A 20,907-nucleotide genomic window follows, 5' to 3' on the forward strand; every position below is an offset into this window, starting at 1 on the left:
TAGGAGAAAAAGGTGATACTGTAAATTTTTTGGATATCACATTTAAAATTAAACAAGGAAAGAAGGGCAGCCATGGCAGTGCAGCAGTTAGTATTGCTGCCTTCTGTGTGAAGTCTGCATGTCCTCCCTGTGGTCATGTGGGATTCCTCTGGGTGCTCCAGTTTCCTCCCACATCTCAAAGACATGCTGTAGGTGGACTGGATGCTCTAAATTGGCCCTAAGTGTGAGTGTGTTCATTTGTGTGCCTTCTGTGGAAGGTTGGGTGCCGGGCTAGTAACTCAACACCATAAAAAAACTCCACTGTCAATCATTCTGCAGACCATTATTCTGCTGTGGTGACCCCTAACTGGGAAGAAGCCAAAAGAAGAAGATTAAACAAAGAAAGAAGGTTTCCAAAAGTGTGTATGTTCATCAATAATTATTTACTCTACAAAAGTGTTCATCCACACTTTATGAAGAAAAATATTCCCTAGGGTCAGATGGTGAGGGCATCTATACTTAACAACCAAAGAATAAAAATGTAGAAATTAATTAAAGGACATAATTGAGATGGTTGTGCATAGGAGCTTGAATAAGACCTTGTTAAACATGATAGCAGACAAAGTGTCAACTAATAGGGAATGTAAAATATTCTCCTGTTTAAGAACACATGGTAGTCAATTCAAGCATTCAAGTTTCAACAATGGTACAACAGTATGGACTAATGTTAAAATAAAACAGAACAAGACATATAACACTAAAAATAGAAATAATGTGCTATCTCTTGAAATTTCTGTAGATTTTAAAACAATCAGAGATGCTGTATATAGCAAATGGAACATTTTGAGGGTAATCAAAATATTTGTGGAGTAGTCAGAGAAAAACCTAACTTTGTTTACTGGAAAAATAATTCTCTCAAACTTCTGTTGGAAAGACCTTTATCTAAAATAGACCCGTTATGAAAGAAAAACTAAGGGTGTGTTTAAATCCGGAGAATGTAATATGTGTAGATATATTTATGAAAGACCTTGTATAAAAATACACAACTATAATAAAGCTTTTAGTAGTAGTTATCACTACACATGTAAATCAAAGAGTGTTGTTTATATAGCAGCATGCACTTATAGATATTACTTTTATATAGGCATAACAGCCCAATTGTGGAACACACTTATGCTGTTAGAATGAAAATGAGAAAATGCATTATATAAACATTCAGAACTGTGCACTGGTTTCAGAAAGTTCTTATTTTTCATTATAGGTCATGAGGATGGTGATTTCAGGGAAGGAGATTATATAAACAGACTATAAAGAAGACAAACTAAATGATAGTTATGACTACTGGGACATTAACATCCAGAATTGAATGCAGTCATTGATATTAATTTTTTTTAAATGTAAGGTCAAGCAAGTATAGAAGATGACTTATAATGTTGTGGTTTTACTTTAATGGTAAATAAGCTCATTTAACATGAGATTTAAAAATTAACTAGGATCACTTTTTAATATTATAAAGTGCATACTTTGACCATTTCTGATGAAGTTTGTGATGTTTTCAGATGAAACTACTAAAATAAATTTACTTTCTACTCTTCCATTTTTTCAAGAGGTTTTAGTTTTAACACTAAATTGGATTAAATGATTAAAGAAGATAAGTAACTGTTTAATCATCACATCATCATAACTCTAGAAGTGCATTAATTTAACATGTCCATTTTTATTTTGCATTTGCATCATGTTAATGAGATAGACTTGCAAAAAAACAGTTACCCCACTTTTATTTTCATTCTAGAAATACAGAAAAGTTAAGGGCACTTATTCAGAGTTAGGCCAGACTCACTTGAGTTTCAAAGCCAATTCAAAAGCATCACAGTCCTATATGTTCATCACTGCATCAGTCAATATAATAAATATTCACCAAGAAGGCAGAGCCATAGCAAGAGCGGGGCAAAGGATGAGGAGGCTGACCGACGTACAAGCTGTGAGGAGGCACTTTTGACACTGTGGAAGATTCACTGATTAGTCCGTGGAGGCAGTGTCTGCATTCATTTAAGTAGCTCTGGCTACAGTGCTAATTATACCCCATAGCACATTATGCCCATTGTATTTCACTTGCTTTGAGCTTGTGCAATGCACAACATGTAAGAGCTGCTGATCTTCTGACTTGCGCAGTATGATTTTCAATATTGCTTGCAGACTTTTACACAGTGACAATCATGCCGTGTGTGTGTGTGTGTGTGTGTGTGTGTGTGTGTGTGTGTGTGTGTGTGTGCGTGTGTGCATGTGTGCATGTGTGTGTGTGTGTGTGTGTGTGTGTGTGTGTGTGTGTGTGTGTGTGTGTGTGTGTGTGTGTGCGCGAGTGTGCTTGTGTTTAATAAAGGGCTACTGTGTTCATAAGCTCTTAAGCTAAAATTCTTTCTTTTTTTTCAGTCCATCATTGCTGAGAGAAGTTTTTTTTTTTGCTTGGGGGTGTGCCAGATGGTGGCTTTGCTGATGGTGCCAACTGGTCTTGTTGCAGAACAGCACAGTTTCAGAACAAGCCAAACATTCCATGTAGACAGCAAAAATGAGGGGTAAAGGAGAAGAAGAGCCAGAAATGATATTACGTGACCTTGCTTCTGTAATCTACTTTAGGAAGGACGCTAGCATTTATGATGCAGTGTAAATAGTTAGGCGATCACAAACATATTTGATTTTTGATTGAAGATGCAAAATTGATAATGCAGCGAGCACAAAATTGTCTAGTTCAAGATGTTGTATCAGCAAATGAGCAGAACTCGGCCACAACACATGTGACTTAACATATTAACTTCTTATTCATGAAATAAAATGCCATAGTTAGAGCCACCGTGTTCTATATGTGCAAAACTGAATGTATTAAAACAGCTGACCTGCTGAAGGCTGTTCACTCCATTATAGAACTTTCAAATTAAAGACTTCAAGTGTGCCAACAATCCTAGTACATATATGCAAACCTGATATGTGAATATATGTAATCAAGCCACAAAAGTACCAAGTAAGAGAACTAATTATATGGTACTGTGCAACGTACAAATTAAGAAAGTGTCGAAAATCCTGCCAAGTTGGCAGTGCAGCAGGAAATTGACTAAGCACGACTCCACACACTTTTTTTTTAATTCAAAGATATATCACTGTTCTCGTATTACTGCAGTGTTCATTTTATGATCCTTGTAGCAATGTAAAAGTAGAATAAAGTATCCAAATAGTATTTTAAGGTGTTACTTCTAGTATTTGTTAACTCAGAAAAAGTGTTATTATGGCACAGCTTTATGTCCATTTTAAATCATGGTTGAAGGAAAGAAATTGCTAAACATTGTATCATATAGTTGAGAAAGTCACATATGACTAAGCATTATTCATTTATGTAGGCTGTAAAATATAGTTTAGGTGCCTCATTTTTATGGAATCTGTGTATCAAGATGTCCTTCAGCAGTACTGTATTTTCTCTGATCCTTAAGGAAATCAGATAAATGTCTTATTTTCATTTTAACATATTACACATATTTAAAACTGGAGACAACAATCCTGCAGTTTACTGCATTTAGTCTGTACATAATATTACACACTTAAAACAAGAATTTTTGGGGGGATGGAAAAAGTGGAAAGAGGCAGAAAACCTTGTTTATTACAATGAAAGTAGAATAAAATTTCAAATTTAATGTGGATGGATGAGTAATGTGTTTCAAACCTTTATTTGCTACTGGCAGAATACTGTAGTTTCATTTCGATTTTTGCAGACTCGTATTTCTTACACAATTTGTGCATTGTTGCGCTATAAGGCAGGAACTCACTTCCACACATTGTTGATAACTATGTGCTGGCTTCAATAATCTTAGGCATTGGGCCCGATTCCAAAATATTAGCTCTCAGTTTAAGTGACCGCTTATAGTGAGAGCAGGCTGAGAACAGCTGTTTTGTAAGCTTGTTTATAAATAAGCCTTACACTGAAGTAAGTCACTTAACACTGAGAACAAGTCTTTAATCAGGGCAGACTTGCACTGAGAGCAACTCATTTGGAATCTGTGCCATTATTTTAAAATTCTCTGATGCAAACACTCAAAAGTGTTTCTTGAGTATGTTGAGGTTCTTAATTAGTTTATTTTTATTTATGTTTTGCATACTGGGTTAGTCACACTAGACCCAGTGGTCTCATTTCAGGGGAGACCTGAGGTAGAATTCATACTAACAAGGGAACTTTTGCTAAGGCACTGGGGAAATTCCTCTGCATTTTTCAGTACTAGGTTCAGAGGGAGATAACAATTTTGGTTATGAAGGAAAGAGTGGGTCTGGGTGTTTGTGTTGATTAGAGAATAACAATTATTCTTGAAAATTGTACATTTTGGAAATAATATTTGATGTAAGTAATATTGTACAGATGTAAATAAGAATGTTCTTTTTGTATATAATAAACTCATGCACTGTTTTCTGTAAGTGCTGTGTGATCTTCCACATCCATCTGTGTTATCCCTGACTGAGGCTGCTGGGAACTTTGTTTGACATCCCATCCGAGGACTGTCGTACTAAGGAGTACTATACCTGTCTTATGCTCACTGTAATGTCAGTATTGGAAAATGAATACATGCAACTGGTCTGGGAATAGAACCCTCAGTTTTCAAACCTTCCAACATCAAAGGCCAGTGTATTACCTGTTTTTCTACTGATGCCAGCAATACATACTTCTGACATAAGTTGCCTAAGATACCTATAATAAAGTCTTTAGGAACACCCACTGATTGGCAGATCCTTATGAAGATCTTGTGATTGAGGTTCTTATGAGTGCCTCTTATAGATATGACAGTGCCTGGAGAAAGTCCTCATACTGAAGCAGGAAGTCAGAAGGAGGAAGACCCTTGAGAATGCTGCTGCTGTTGGGGGTCTTTGTGAGGGTCTCCATGATAGCCTCTCATAGATGGAGTTTGTTATGTAGGCCTGTGATGCAGTTCATTATGAAAGCCCATAATGGAGGTTTTATTGAATACTTCATAAATGAGATACTTGCAAATTATTTTGTTGGAGGTTCTGCCTTTGATCACAGGTCATTATTACTATTTATTGTGAAAGAGCTTCCAAATGCGCCCTGCAGGAAGTCATAATGTATGCATTAGATGTAAAACATGCAAATTGCAATGATGAAGGTACTTCTAAATTCATGCTACAGAAGGACAGTCTAATGAAATATTTCTTGCGGAGTTTCTCATAATTTCATCTGAATGAAACCTATTACAGTGGTAACCATTTGAAATGCTGTGGCTTGACATGCACAGACTGAATGGCCAAAAGGTCAAACTTGTATATACCAAGTCTGAGATGCCATTTCTCTTAATATTCCCTTTTCTCCCAGGCATAGTGATCTTGGAGTTGATGTATAAAAGTTGTGAGGTGTGGTTTTAAGTTTTAAGAAGAGTGATTTTTCAGATTCACAATTCTCCTGTGTTTTCAGTCTTTTTCTCCCTGACTTTTTAGCATTTGGCATTTCGAGTGCCAACATACAGTTGCATATGATAATGGTCTCTGAGAATATGTTTTAATGGAAGTCTATATGAATGCCTCTGGTCCTTTTCAGTGTGCAATGATTTAGTCCTAAGGAATATCTCTGGTGGAGGTCCTAATGAAAAACATCAATTGGATATCCTTGTGAATGCTTCTGATAGTGGTCCTTCTGAATGTTTCTCATAGAGGTCTTTATGAATGACTCTGGATTTATCATCTCTTTTTTGTTGAGTTTTAGACTGCTTGGAAGTTTAGGGCAAACAGAAAGACTGTCATCACTTGGTATTGCTTAACTCTCCAAGAACATGCCTTATATTGATGTGCATACTGACTCTGAGGCCGGGTAAGACAGGGTAAAGAGAAATGGCAAGCTATTTTTAAGATTAACTTTTTTTTTATTCCGTGTTTATACAACTTCTGATTGGTATGTTTAGAGACTGGGAGTGTGTGTCAAATACCCAGCACTAGGGAATTTGGAAGCACAGTCCCACAAAACCCTTTTTTTAATGTGTATATACCTTGATATGATGATGATGATGATGATGACCAGTTTCATATGTTATTTCTCTGGTTCAATGGTTTAATGAGAATTCTCTAAGTCACAACAAAATAAGACTTAATGAATCCCAGTGAACCTCTTTTATTAAGGTCCATGATAATGTGCTGTGATAGATGTCCTTGTGGACACCCTATTGATCACTGTGCTAGAGCAATGTTCATGCATTTCAACTGACAGAAAAAAAATTCCACCAGCCAATGAGATCTAAATCTACCCAATTAAAAAAAAAAAACAGGTCTGAAGGCTATGCCCTTCATGACACTCTATCTGTTCATCCGTTATGGCACTCATATCATTTGATGATGCAGAGATTACCAGAGCAAGTGCTCAGCTGAGGAGGCAGTTGAAAAGGCATGTAAATGTAAGATTAGCAGCTGTGCACAAAGTGAAATTAATTATATTTTCTTAACAATGCTATCAACCCATTTTTTTGAAATATTCCAAATGTCTCCCAACAACACCTGCAGACTCTGGGATGACTGTATCTGATCTGTGACAGCTAAACTTTGTTTACTTAGAACAATGTAATGTATTCTGTAATATCCTTTTACCGTGTCAAACTCCACCCCTGTCATTACAGTTTGCCCCATGCTTCTTTGCTAAGTCCAATATTTTTGTGTTTCAGCCATTTAATGATCTTGAGTATTTTTGCAAAAGTAAATGCAGCACTGAAGACAGAGTATTTGAAGTAAAATATATAAGCTTCTGAAATAAGCCAGTGAAGATACAGGGGCTCAAACAGTATTTTTTTCAAACTGTATTTCATCATATAGTTCACCAAGATGACACATAATTATTGTAAGAAGTTTAAGGCATGTGGGTTATTTTTTGCAAGTTATTAGGAGCAAAAGTTCAGTTTCCTTTTATGGGAAGAATTAAACATTAATCATGAAATGGGATTTTTCATTGAAAGTACAGAGAACTTTCCTCATACTAATAAAATCCTGTATTGAAGACAATAAAAAAACAAAACAAATACTGAAAAAAGAATAATTTAAAAATAGACTTTAATTGGTCCAGAGCTGCAGAGGGGGCAGTTCCATTTGTAGTACCAGTTGCCAGTGTTTAAATACCATTTTGTCCTACCCACAGTGTGTGTGCATGGAACCTTAAAATATTGCCCTAGCATTGCTGACATTCCTTCAACAATATCATAGCCATCCATCAGAGAGTGTAACCATCAATAAAGGATGACAGAACGCAAAGCCTAATTCATACTCTCCTGAGCCAAACATAAGTAGGTCAGTATTCCTGGATTCTTCATAAAGAGGTGCTTCTTTGTCTTGTGCTGAGTTGGACTTGGCAGTCAAGGAGGTGATAGGCCGTAACTGGTATCAAATTCCCACTGAAGGACCAAAAATATATATTAACCACACTGTGTTGGAATAGAAGTTAAGGATTCTTTATATAGGACCATGAGCAGGAAATGTTGTTGAATTTGTAATCCCAGGTCTTTTCCTCCTAATTCTGATTCCAGAGAAAAGAGACATGTTTAAGTAAAGAACTGCAGGATACATTGCAGGGGTCTTATAAGCCATATAGCTTACCCTTTTTCCATAGTCCAATGCTGGAAAGCTATCATAAGTTCGGGGTTGAGCTGCACTAGAAGCCTTCTGTGGTAGGTCAGCAAGAGGAAATCCTGATTGCCTTTTTTTTGTGACACATTAATTGTCTAGACTTACCAAAAATATGGAATTAATGCTTGTATTCTTTGTTTCTTCTCGTTTGCTTACTTCTGTATTCTGTCGCTCATCTTCATTTTGCATGTCTGCGGATACCTCCTCTTGCCACTAGTGAAGCAGCATTTCACAAACTTGCCTCACTTGTTTGATACAGATTATCTCCAGTGTCAGAAGCATTCTGTCTCTACTGAACATAATGATTAAGTCATCTCCTTCAGTCCTCATATTGTAAATTGTTCTTAGCACCAGCTACATTTTATATATCCTTATATAGAATACCTCTCACCTGATATTATTCAATAATTATTTCTTTCATCTGTCTAAAATAATAGCTCAAATGTACTCTCCTTGCTTTGTTATACCATTGACTAAATAAATCAGTGCATCCTGACACAGTGTTCTTTGGACACACATACATGATGCTATCAGAACTGACGTCCATTCACTTTCAGCTCTGTTGGAATTTGTTTTCATTCATTCATTCATTTAATGTAGGTACAGAAGAAATATCAGCAATGTGCATTTTATTGTCAAGAGCTAACTACCTGCAGAGCTACTGTTCAGCCAGTTTTTAGAGATTTTTACTTTTCAGGTGCATTTTCATTTTTAGTGAGTCCCAGATGATCTAACTGCCTCTGCTGTTAGCACTTATAAAACATTATACAGACTGCAAAGCACTCAACTGAGAACAAGAGGGACCTGCTAAATTTCTCACAAAGAAAATAACAAATATTTAAACAGAAAATGTAAATTATACTATATAGAGTTGAAATCATACTGCAGCCCATAAAAAGAAATCTACGGCTGCTTTGCATTCAGTCTGTGAAAGCAAACTACAGCAGTTTGTTATCCATAGGCAGAACAGAAAGCAATAAGTACAACTTAGTTATACAGAAAAATAATAAATAAGCATTAAAAACAAAAATCAGCCTAAATAAATATCAGTTTTACAATTTCTCCATGGTAACCATTTAAAATGTTGAGACCCTCTAAAGCGAGTACAGAAATACTGAGACTGAATGGCAGGAAGATCAGACTTACATATACTAAGTTAGAGATGTCATTTCTCAGAATATTCTTTTTTCTCCATGGTACGGTAATTTCTGAGTTTGTATATTGTTTGGGGGGTGTGGGGTACAGGGGGGCTTGCCCCCCCCCACAAAAATAAGTTTTAAGAAGAAGAGAGATTTTCAAGATACACTCTTCTCCTGTGTTTTCTGTCTGGTTTTTTTTTTCAGGTTGTCGGCAGTCAGAATTTTGAGTGCTGACATTTCAATAGAAAGCCTTTCTCTGTTCATGACAAAAATATGGAAACTGCATGGAGAGCTGTATTTCCACAACAAAGTGGAAAAGCACATAGTGAACCATATACAAATGCAAACAATTACAAGTATGCAGTATCACAACAAGGTAATACTCTTGTATGATAGCAATAACCCATGCCTGGGATGGGGTACTGCTTAGTTTACCCACACCCAGTGTCATGGATTGGTGCTAAAATAAAAAACAAGAAGAAACACAAGCACCAGAAATTCCTTACAAGGTGAAGTCATGACAATGTAAAGTTTTTATCAGCTCCCTAATACTGTGAATAAATTAACAGACTAAACTTATATAAGCCTCTGAATTGCTGTGGCAGTTTCAAGTTAAAAAAGGTCTTTATCTAAAACAAAATTAATTGCTGGCATATTCTACGTCTAACACTTACTGCAAAATGTATTAGCCAGATCTTAAATGCATGTTACTTCTTTACTGTTTTACTGCTAAATTAGGCCTGCCTTGTGTAAATCTATGAACTGCCATCATCTGGTAGTTACTTTGACAGCTGTAGGTTGACATTTGTCAAAATAACTATCAGACCACAGCAGTTCAAATTAAAAATATCCAGGTGTTGTAGTTATTCTCTGCTTTATATTTAAAAGTTGTACTTAAAATGTGCTCAACAATATAAGAAACACTTCATGCTGAAACTATTCCTGCCTCTACTTGAGTATATTACATTGGCACTGTTATAAAGTACAGTACAGACTGTCACAGCTTCAGTCAAACTTCCCCACGTCATTCCTCCAGTTAAAGATGGGTCGTTTGGGCATTTCAGAAAAGCATTTATTACTACAGAGTGTCACTGTGTTGTTAAAATGTGTGCCCCAGCTGATAAAATACAAAATCAGAAAAGTACTGCAATAACAGATGCTGCTTCCTGGGATTATTATAAACACACGCACACGCATATACTTTATTGCAGACTCACACTTGCCTACACTTTGCCACTTTCTAACTGGATGAGGTTGCAGACAGTTCATTGTTGGTGAGCTTCCTGATAGCTCCTTTCGATAAGCACTCATTGCCAATGCGTTTTACATACATAAAAACAAAAGAACTCTGGAACGGTGCTGTTATGTATCCAAAAATTTAATAAAACTCTGCCATAAAAAACACACAAACTTCTGAGAGGTAAGCGCTTTCGGGTGTTAACCCTTCATCAGACAAAGGTAAAATGGTGCAGAACACAATTTAAATAAGAACACAGCCAATGAATAATTAGTGAAATCAAATCAGTAAAAAACCCGCCTATTTTTTAAGGTGGGTTTAATAGGAACAACATCATTGAGCCCTGGATTCCTATGTGCCATAAACTCTAGGATCTTCCTTGACTCTATCTGTTCTGTGTAGTGTTTTATATCGCCTTACATTGACTATGGCCCTAAAAGTAAAACAATGTGTAGGATGTTCACTAATATGTCTGAACAAAGCATTATGTGTATCCTTGTTTCTTATACTAGAAAGATGTTGCAATATTCTAACTTTGAACATATTATTCGTCTTGCCCACGTAAAAACATGGGCAGGACTTACAATTAGCCAGATACACTATATCCTTAGTCCTGCAAGTGGCTTTAGCTTTCAACATATAGGTCCTATTAGTAACAGGATGTATAAAAGAGACATCTTGAGAAATATAAGGGCAGGCCTTGCATCTACCACAAGGCTTGCTGCCTACAGATAAAGCAGGGGTATAAGATAAACTAACATGTTCCCCACATAGAATGTCTTTTAGACTCTTATTCTTCCTATATCCAAATGCTGGAGTCGGCCCTACTATGGTGTTGATTCTGTCATCACTAGTAAGGATGTTCCAGTTGTCCCTTATAATTCCAGTGATATCTTTTATATCACTACTATAAGTGAACATAACCTTAAATCTAGCGTCCTGTTTCATTTCTCTTGAAGGTATAGCTAAATCCCTAGCAGGCCTAGATAACCAGGGCTTATATTTATGACCCCTTTTATCTCTATGCTTCTCTATAACATCTTTGACCATGGTTTCATTATACCCCCTCTCTACAAAAAGACCCTTCAAACTCTCCAATTCATTGTTTTTTTATGGCAGAATTTTATTAAATTTTTGGATACATAACAGCACCGTTCCAGAGTTCTTTTGTTTTTGTGGCTTCTCAATCGTTGTTCTCTGGTTGGGGTATCAGCACCAAGCATTTGTTTTTTGGATTTCCTTTTACATACATCTGTGTTCTATTATCTGTCTGTTTCTAAAAGTACAATACATGCAACATCCTAGTTTAAAGGAGCAAGGAAAGGGAGTACTTTTTTCTACAAAAATCAGGAAGCAAATATAAAACATCATTTAAAATGACAAAACAGTACTAAAACATACTCAAAAAAGAAAGAAAGATACAAGAAAAAACCCTCACGAGACCAAAGGCTACGTGCATTGATGCTGTCCATGCATTGTGTCATCACCCCTGAGCAATCCATTATTACCCTAAAATACCCACTCTGTTCTGCATTTAACGCACCCTAGAATTCAGAAGTGTAACTAAAATTCAAATTACTTCACAATGAAAGCAAACTTAGAAGAATAGATTAAATAAAAACATTAGTCTGACTCAGTTTAGTGAACAAACCTATTGTAAAAAAGTTGCAATAATGTCAAAATACTAGAAAAAGCTAATAGAAATGAAAAGGAAAGGGGGGCCGATGCACCATGGTACTCACGGTGTCTACCAACCAGCTGTTATGAAAGAAGTAAAAGTACTGGTAACAGGTTTAAAGTCCAAGACTTGTAAATCTGAGTCCCAGAATAGTGAGACTGGGGGCTCACATTTACAAAGTCTGAGATCACCATGTGTTCACATATTCCCTTTTATTTGAGGTATTACAATCACAGAGTTAATGCGTATAAGTAGTAGAGGTGTGGGGGCTTGCAGCCTCACATACATTTGGGGTTGCAGGAATCAAGGAGAAAAGCGATTGTTAACATTCTCCTATATCCTTTACTTTCTCTCTTCTTTTTTTTATTTTTACATTTTAAGATCTCATAATTATGGGTCAAAGCATTACAATAGGAAGTCAAAAGAACTATTAAAAAAAATAGCCAGAATAAGACAAGTAAACCAAGAAGAGGAGAGGGAAAAAATAAAACAGAAATATACAAGCAGGTACAACCTTGCCTTGTTCTTCAGCTTTTCATATGTATGCCTCTGTGTTGGAAATGTAATCATTTAACCATAGAACCAGGCTAGTACAGTGATGTGTTAATTCGCATTGTTGTCATCCACTGCTTGGTTTTCCAGTTCAGTTCGTGGAAGGAATTCTTTGTGGTGTCTCCATTTGCTTTCCTATACAAGCTCAAGGTGAAATTCCCTGAGTGTCATTAGCCCACAGAAGAAAAGATGAACAGCATAAGACTGAATACTTTTCTGCACAGGAAATCATGACCGGACTGATTTTAAGTGTACACCAGCAATGATTCACATCTTTGGGAGATTTTTTCCCCTTCTTCAACCATGGAATTGGTATATATAACATCAGAGCTGTGCGGTCATGCTCCCCACATCAACGGGTTCAGGGGGCATGCCTCTCTGCAAAAAAACAAGAAAAAATAAAAAAAGATTTTTTTTGCCATCTTAATTTTTAGGGCTTTTTTTTCCCATTGTTTTGAAGTGTTGACTTTTAGGATGTCAACGGTTCACATTAGAACCATCTGCATGCCCTCCCTTTGTCTTCATAACTTCCTGTTGAGTACTGCAGTTTCTTTCTACACCCCAAAGATATGCCATAGGTGAACTGGTCATTACCTCATTTGCTTTTATGTGTTTGTATCCTGCAATGGGCTGCTGTCCCATCCAGGTTTAGTTTTGTTGACTTGCAACCATTGCATGACAAGACAGGTCTCAGGTTCTGTTTGATCCTGATTTGGATTATATAATCAACAGGAAAATGAAGCAGTAAGTGAACTACATAGAACTAATGAGATGACTAAGAGTTTACACTAGTTATTCCATCATCAAATCCAGTACATTTCTGAACTAAACCATGAGCTTCTTAGCCCTTATTTTGCTGCAGTGTATGAAATATTTGTTTGCTTTTTATAGACAAGACAAGTCACTTGTGAGCATTTATCACAATGCCATGCACACTCTTTCACGTGTAATGTATTGTAAACTGCTCACAGGCAAATGATAATTGTCTTGCATAGACAGGATGACTTGAACAGATTCTAGATGCACATTGTCAATGAGGGCTTTCTTAAGTGCAGTCGAAATGGCATATATGTCACCTATGTTTAGCAAACCATAGTATAAATGCTGCAAACAAAGTAAACCTGCAGGATTATGAACTCTCATTTTGATTACAAACCTTTGGCAAGTTCAGAACCCCTCTTCCCCAAATAATAATAATAATAATAATAATAATAATAATAATAGTAATAGTAATATTACAACTCTGACGTGACTCCAGATAGCTAAAAGGTGTATCACTAAATCACAAAGAGACAGAATACAAAATAAAAGTAACTCCTCCCTCACCAGAAATATCCTGAATGTTGTATAAAAGTGAAGAAAGACAACAGTAATAGGATAGCAGTGAACTGAAAAAAAATTGCACATCAAAAAATGCTTGGTCCATGTATCCAAAGTAAGAAAACAGTGGTGTACTGCAAAAAGCACTACCAACAAAAATGATAACAGCATAGAGTTCATTTATTCATAATATATTTTTTCTAAATAAAGGAATCATAATGAAAGAATAATTCTTTGGGACAAACTATGCCATTGTCAGCAAATTCATCATTTTCCACACTCTGTGTAGTTATTTCATAAACAACGAACAAATGAAACATAGCTTTTATCAAGTAGCAAAATTAACTTTTATAAAGTAGCATTGCATAACTACAAAAATATACTTTGTGATTTACATGTTGGTGAATTAACCAGTTTCTCACATGGTTGTATTACTCTGCAATATCCTGCTTTCAGCACTGGACCAGCTGTAGGTCATCTGCAGTAAATGAGATTTCACTGTGCTTTGTTACTTAACCATAGTGCATGTAGATGTGTGGCTTCATTTTTTCACACCCTCATTTCTTATTGGTACCCTTTCATTTGCTACCTGGATGTGACTACCTTTGTATATGCTCTTCCCACTAGTGTTTCCACTATGTATTTTCTGGTCTTTCTATTTGTTCCAGATTCACTCCTTCATGGCTACATAACTAATCACCTTCATTTCAGTTACAAGGGGCAGGTGGCTACTCAGCAGATGTGCACTATTACAAATGGTACATTACCATTACCATGTGCTTCCTTAATCACTTAAAAATGTATTTAATAAGAGAGCTGTCTTAGGTGCATACTATAATATTTAGAGTGAATCAGAGAATAACAGGTTCTGCAGTATGTTATATGACGTAATGATCAGGACAAAAATCTAATTCCGAAATCTTGATCATGGAGTCATTCTGACCACAGTCATGAAGATAACCTGCATACACCAGTCTAGCTATGATGCTGAGTACCTACTGTGTGATGACATCTTCCTTTGCTTTTAATGAAGAAGTTGTCCAGCACGACCAAACACAGTTGTGATATTTGGGATGATGTCATCTGAACAAGTTGGCTGCTCAGTGGCTGGTACCACTCTCCATACTTTGTGTCCAGTGTAAACAATTCCTGCCCTTTACTTATATAATTTCAGGGATAACCCCTTTATACATTGTTACTTATATGTAATTTTGTAATGGCTCCTTCCCTAATGTTCATACAAAGGAACACCCATCTCCTCCACATGTGCTGCCAGTAACGTCACTGAAGGGACCCTCAAATCCTCCATATGTGCTGCTGGTAATGTTAACAAAGTGATCACCCAATATTTGCCATTGTGTTGCAAGAAATGTCATTGAAATGGCATTGAAGGCACCCCCTATCTCTTCTGCATGTGCTGCCACTAATCACTGAAGGGACCCCTCATCTCCTCCACATGTGCTGCCAGTAATGTCACTGAAGGGACCCCCAAATCCTGCATATGTGCTGCTGGTAATGTTACCAAAGTGATCACATAATATTTGCCATTGTGCTTCCAGAAATGTCACTGAAAGGACCCCCCCCCATGTCCTCCATGTGTGCTGCCAGTAATGTCAATGAAGGCACCCCCTAGCTCTTCTGCATGTGCTGCCACTAATCATTGAAGGGGCTCCTCATCTCCTCAACATGTGCTGCCAGTAATGCCACAGAAGGAACTCTCAATCTCATCCCAATATGCTGCCAGTAATGTCAGAGAAGGGACCCGCATTTCCTCAATATGTGCTGCCAGTGATGTCACTGAAGCAACCCTCCCTTCTCATCCACATGTGCTGCTAGTAAGGTCACTGAGGACAACCACATCACCTCCACATATACTGCCTGCGATGTCATTGAAAGGGACCCCCATCTCCACAACCTATCCTACTGATAATATCACTGATATCATGTATTTTCATAAATTAATATTGCCCACTGTGACTCACATCTCTTCACCTCTGCATTCAAATAATGCAACATAGATTGAGACCGTGTTGGTCTACATCTAACATGAACTAAAATATCCGTCATGTTTCCATATGAGATACAAACACCACACAAATGACACATTTACATTTACATCCATTATGTGTCCTTTCCAAGTAGTTGTCCCTTTTGTATGTTAACTTCCTCACTGTTGACATCCCTGTTTAGTCCTGTACATTTTTTTAAGAATGTGTTTTGCTTAACTCTCAACTGTCCGTGATTTTACCTTATATTTTTTGTCATGTGCCTTGTAAATATTTTGATTTTCTGGTGAATGACTGAGAATTATAATTAGTCAATAATGCCAGACATTGTTTCATAGTTCTAATTATTCAGAAAATGCATGTTGATTCAGAACCTGTTGTTCTTTTACCTTTTTTAAACGAATCCTAGTAATATTTCAAATGCTCCTTATTTTGGACCTTTGTCTCCTCCCCCACCCCAATTATTTTTGGCTTTGTCCAGAATTCTTGTGAAAAGAAGTTGAGAGGTATATATATATATATATATATATATATATATATATATATATATATATATATATATATATATATATATATATATATATATATATATATATATATATATATATATGAAAATAAAGTAGAACAGTAATGTAGACTCATATCTCTCAATTGTCCACATTTTTGCAAAATGTCCAGATAATACTTTCTCCATATTTATTATTTTTTTTTCTTTCATCAATTGTTGATACTGGCACAATAATGCTGATTAATTTATCTCCATTTTTACCACTCTGAATTCATCTGGCAACCAAATAAATTCCTACTTTTATGTATATATTCTGTGTATGTTACTGTAATCAAACCAACTAAATTCCTGACTTATGTATATATTCTGTATATATTACTGTAACGACTATGTGTAACACTGTTTCTACTTCTGTACCAATTAATGTTTAATATTTATTCTGCATCTATGCTCTTGTCAGAGCTTTTCTCCTCGGGCCTCCACCGAAAATGGGCTTTTTTAGGCCCAGTGGACTTTGCTGGTAAACAAATGCAATATATAAAATAAATACAATTTTGCCTCGTAGTTTTGGTCTGTTCCTCATAGAATTTTTGTTTTCTGGTAAAGCATTAAGGATTAAAATTGCTAAATAATGACACCCATTTGAGTTTCAGACATTATATCTTTCGGAAAATACATACTGAGACAAAACTAGCTACTCTAGCAACTTTTTTAAGTTTATAAGAGCAATATTAAAAATCTATGCCTATTTGTGGGTCTTTGTCCCCCCATTATTTTAGGCTTTGTCCAGATTTCTTACACTTAGAGGTTGAGAGGCATGATGGACACAGTAGGTACTCCAGATGACAATCAAACAGCCAAACACTGAGAGACAGAAACACTAATTAATAGCACACAGTCCCAAAATAGAATTTCTCCACAAGACAGTGCAACATGTTTTACGGGCAAACATATCTTGCTAATTCATGTGACAACAGTGTATTATACAGCAATAAATTAACAGTGTGTTACCATTTAGGTGAATATTCTAGTTCTGTGAATAAACATCACATTTCATGTTGGGTGTCCTCTGAATGTTGACTACAGGGAAATACAGATAAAATAATAAAAAGTACTTGAAATAACACTGACATCATTAAATACAAAAGCCATTTGCTGCAATATGTTTAATCAACTCACAGTACTTACATATGAACTTCAAATAGAAGTTACAACTTTCTCTTTGTAATGTGTATGGTAAATGTAAATTTGTCCTTATTATACTTTGTATTTGATCCCTATATGTACAAATTGTCTATTTGTAACAGGGTGTGTATGCATAATCTTAGCAATCATAACACATTTGGTCACAGAAGTCACAGTGGGACAGGTAAAGATTAATTTTATGCACTTTAGTTATGACTCAGCTGAGTGCATTGCAAGTTATGAGAACAGAGCTTTTAAATTATAATCAAATGTACTGAATTGTTTTTGTGTGGTGGGTAAGCTCCAATTTAATCTGAATATGAAGACTTTATCCCAACCCCCCACTATAATATACTATCTTTGTTGGGTTAAAATCTCTAAATAAGAGAAATTGGTTTTGCAGTTAAACAAAGCATTCCCTCCACCTCTGAGGCACTTTGACTTCAAAATTAGTACATATGGTTAGTAGATGTGTTGGGGTACATAGGTCATACCCTCCTGCAAAATCCATATATTTTGATATGTTTACTTTTTGCAGTGTGCCTTTTTTGCATATAGCAAAATGTATCTGTTGTACTATCATTTAAAATTTTATAGTTGCATAATTAGACATTTGATTGTACAAGATTTCTACTACTTAAAGTCAACAATTTAACACTTCATAGTTAGCTATAGATGATGTATTATTTAGTCATGCAGCTAAACATTGCTTTTTCTGTATCAGATGAGAACATATTTAATGTTGTTTTACCTACACTATTACTTATCACAAACAGATAACCAAAATTGTACAAGGTAGCAGTCTAGTCATGTTAGCCAAAAAAAAAAAAAAAAAAAAAAAAGAGTACTGTACAATAACTTTAAGATAATTTGCTATAGAATGTCTACCCTTTATAAGATCAAGAGCAATTTTGAATACAAATCCATGTGATGAAATCATCACAATTTAGATTCAGCTTTTTTTAATAAAAGGAAAAAAAAACAGTTTAGTTATGAGTAGCTTACTTTGACTAAGCCTTCAGGCAAACTCCCATTACAAAAGGCTATTTATCCTATGACACTTTGTAAAACTCTGGGTGGCCAGAGGCCTTTAGCTGTCATTTTTAGTGTGCTTTGCCAAACAATGATGTCATCTGTTGATCCTGATGTTGATGTGTCAAGACCATATGGCTGCTGAACTCACTTGTCATGAAGTCAGAACTCAACACATCACAAAATTACAGGAGGTTTATTAGTTTTTCACTGGACTGATGCCTGTGCAAATATTTATTTTAATTTTCTTGCTCATCTTACACCAAATTATTTACATGAGCTCTGCAGAGATGTTGTTAGCACATCATTTAAATAGCGTAATGTAAATACTGTAACAGTTAATGGTGAAATGAGCACATACATTTTATATGGTATTTTATTGTGAGAATTATTAAAATGGTATCTTTTTAACTCAGCGCTTTTGTAATTTGTCTCCACAGTCACTGTATTCAGCAGATACTAGAAGCAGTACTGCACTGCCACCAGATGGGTGTTGTGCACAGAGATCTCAAGGTAAGACAAATTCCATATCCTGTGACTTTGTTGTGTATAGCGGCATATGAAATAGGGAGTCTATGCCCTTAGGCTTAGCTCTGATGTCTTACCCTTGGATGTAAGTGGATACTATAAACCGTACCATGAAAGCTAGACAGCACAACACATTTATATATTTATGCAAAGATCTCTTCACATCTTATAGCATGTTCTGCTCATATCAACATGCTGATTTCACAGACTTGGTAGGCCTCTTCCTCTACTCTAAGCAGCATGTCTATTAGCCATCTATCATTTAAGAACTACCTCAATAAGAAATGGTCTGAATGCTTTTGGTATTTAATAAAGCATGGTGCAGTGTCTGCAAATTAATGGTGTGTTAACTAAATATGAATATATATGCATAGGAAGTGGAATATTTAAGCAATAATCAATGGTAGGGTGGAATAAGTGCTACATATGCACAGTTGATCCTGCTTGTTGTGTTAGGCTATGCAGTTTCATTTTTCATGGATTCCTTGTGCCGTGCTTTAGGCAGTGTTATGGGTGTACAATTCCTTGATGTGATTTCCATATTTATTTTTCTTGTAGGTCAGCTTCTACTTTAAATTTAAAACAGTAGCTCAACTCCCTATCAAACATACTGAATGACAGCTGCCACTTCATTACTTCTTTATGATTCGTTTTGTTTTTTTTCTTTGGAAAAATTATCATGTAGTTTACTTACTGCTTAGATGCTACACTTTCCATTGGACTCGCCACTTCACAAGTCAAACCCGTATGCCTACCTATCATAACTCTCAATCTCTCAGCCTAAAGTAATGGGGGACAAAGTCCCAAAAATAAGGATAGATTTTAAATATTACTCCTATAAACTTAGAAAGGTACTAAAATAACAGAATTTTTGTTAGCATGCATTTTTTGCATGATAATAAGTCTGAAACTTAAATGTATGTCATAATTTAATGACTTCAATCCTCAGTGATTTGCCAAAAAAACATACATTTTATGAGGAACAGACCAAAAATAGGAGGCAAAAATCTCAACATTCTGTGAAAATCTGGACAGTTAAGAGATATGCTACCCATATACAAGCACACACACACACACACACACACACACACACACACACACACACACACACACACACACACACACACACACACACATCATAACAAAATGGAGAAAATACCTGGAAAAGAACTGCTAACTACTAACCAAGTACCTATGGAGGTAGCACTGAAATTACAAGTATGCTTTATTAAATTTTATTTATTGATGCTCCCAATCCCAGTGTGCTTTTTGTGTAGTCTCAGCCACAAATATTTGTTTAAACATAATAGTATTCCCCCTGAAACAGTGGACATTCATGGCATATATGTAACGTTACAGTTATTAGTTCTGCCATCTGAAGTGCTCGGATCAAGTAAGAATGCAATGGAGAACAGCTGCCCTGCAAAAGTACTTGCATTATAGGTGCTTTTTTTTTTGTGGAGAAGGAAGGTAAAATTTGCCAAAATATGTTTTGATAAAACTATTATTTTAACAAAAGAATAAAATGACAAGAATCCAAAGCACTGTTTCAAAACTGAATACAGTCTTTTTGCATTGTGTTGAAAGAAATTATATCTGGAGAAGACGTCTGTTTCTGTAACCTCAATATGCATTCATATGCTCTGCCAGTAGTCCTAAGGGTAAACAAAACTGTGACAGAAGGATGTTGTTTGCTGTTGATGTCCTAAATAATGCCATTGAATTTGTTAATCTGATTTCCCCAGACAGCATTTATTACACACCTTCCTTACCTCATCACTATAGTGACTTTTTTGCATTCCCCATTAACACTATCCTTACACCTTCATCACTGCTCCATACAGCAAAGAGGCATCTTTGCTTGTTTATGTTATGTGAAAAATGTGACAACATCATCATTCATATAAAAATGCAAATGTCAGCTGGTGGAGTACTTTCCAGAGACAGATGTCTTCTTCATAGCTCCAGCTGATTAACATAGGTCTGCTTTCCCATAGAACCCTATCTGGTCATAGATCGACAGAAAGATAACATGTGTGATATCCCTTGTCTTCCCATATCTTGAAACAAAAATTGACTCTTCCCCTCTACAAACC

General features: G+C 35.9%; 1 protein-coding gene across 2 annotated transcripts in view; it reads left to right on the forward strand.

Annotated features, from left to right (window-relative positions):
- The window catches only part of LOC122800065 (calcium/calmodulin-dependent protein kinase type II subunit alpha), a 1,141,826-nt gene that overhangs the window by 265,354 nt on the left and 855,565 nt on the right, over nucleotides 1-20,907 (forward strand). For both annotated transcript variants that reach the window (XM_044069562.1, XM_044069563.1), the window contains exon 2: nucleotides 18,724-18,796. In XM_044069562.1, coding sequence (XP_043925497.1) covers nucleotides 18,770-18,796 — 27 coding nt within the window. In that variant the 5' untranslated portion in view covers nucleotides 18,724-18,769. The remainder of the gene's footprint in view (nucleotides 1-18,723; nucleotides 18,797-20,907) is intronic.

Source organism: Protopterus annectens, chromosome 4.part0, assembly GCF_019279795.1.
Source record: "Protopterus annectens isolate FY-2018-M chromosome 4.part0, PAN1.0, whole genome shotgun sequence".
NCBI lineage: Eukaryota > Metazoa > Chordata > Ceratodontiformes > Protopteridae > Protopterus > Protopterus annectens.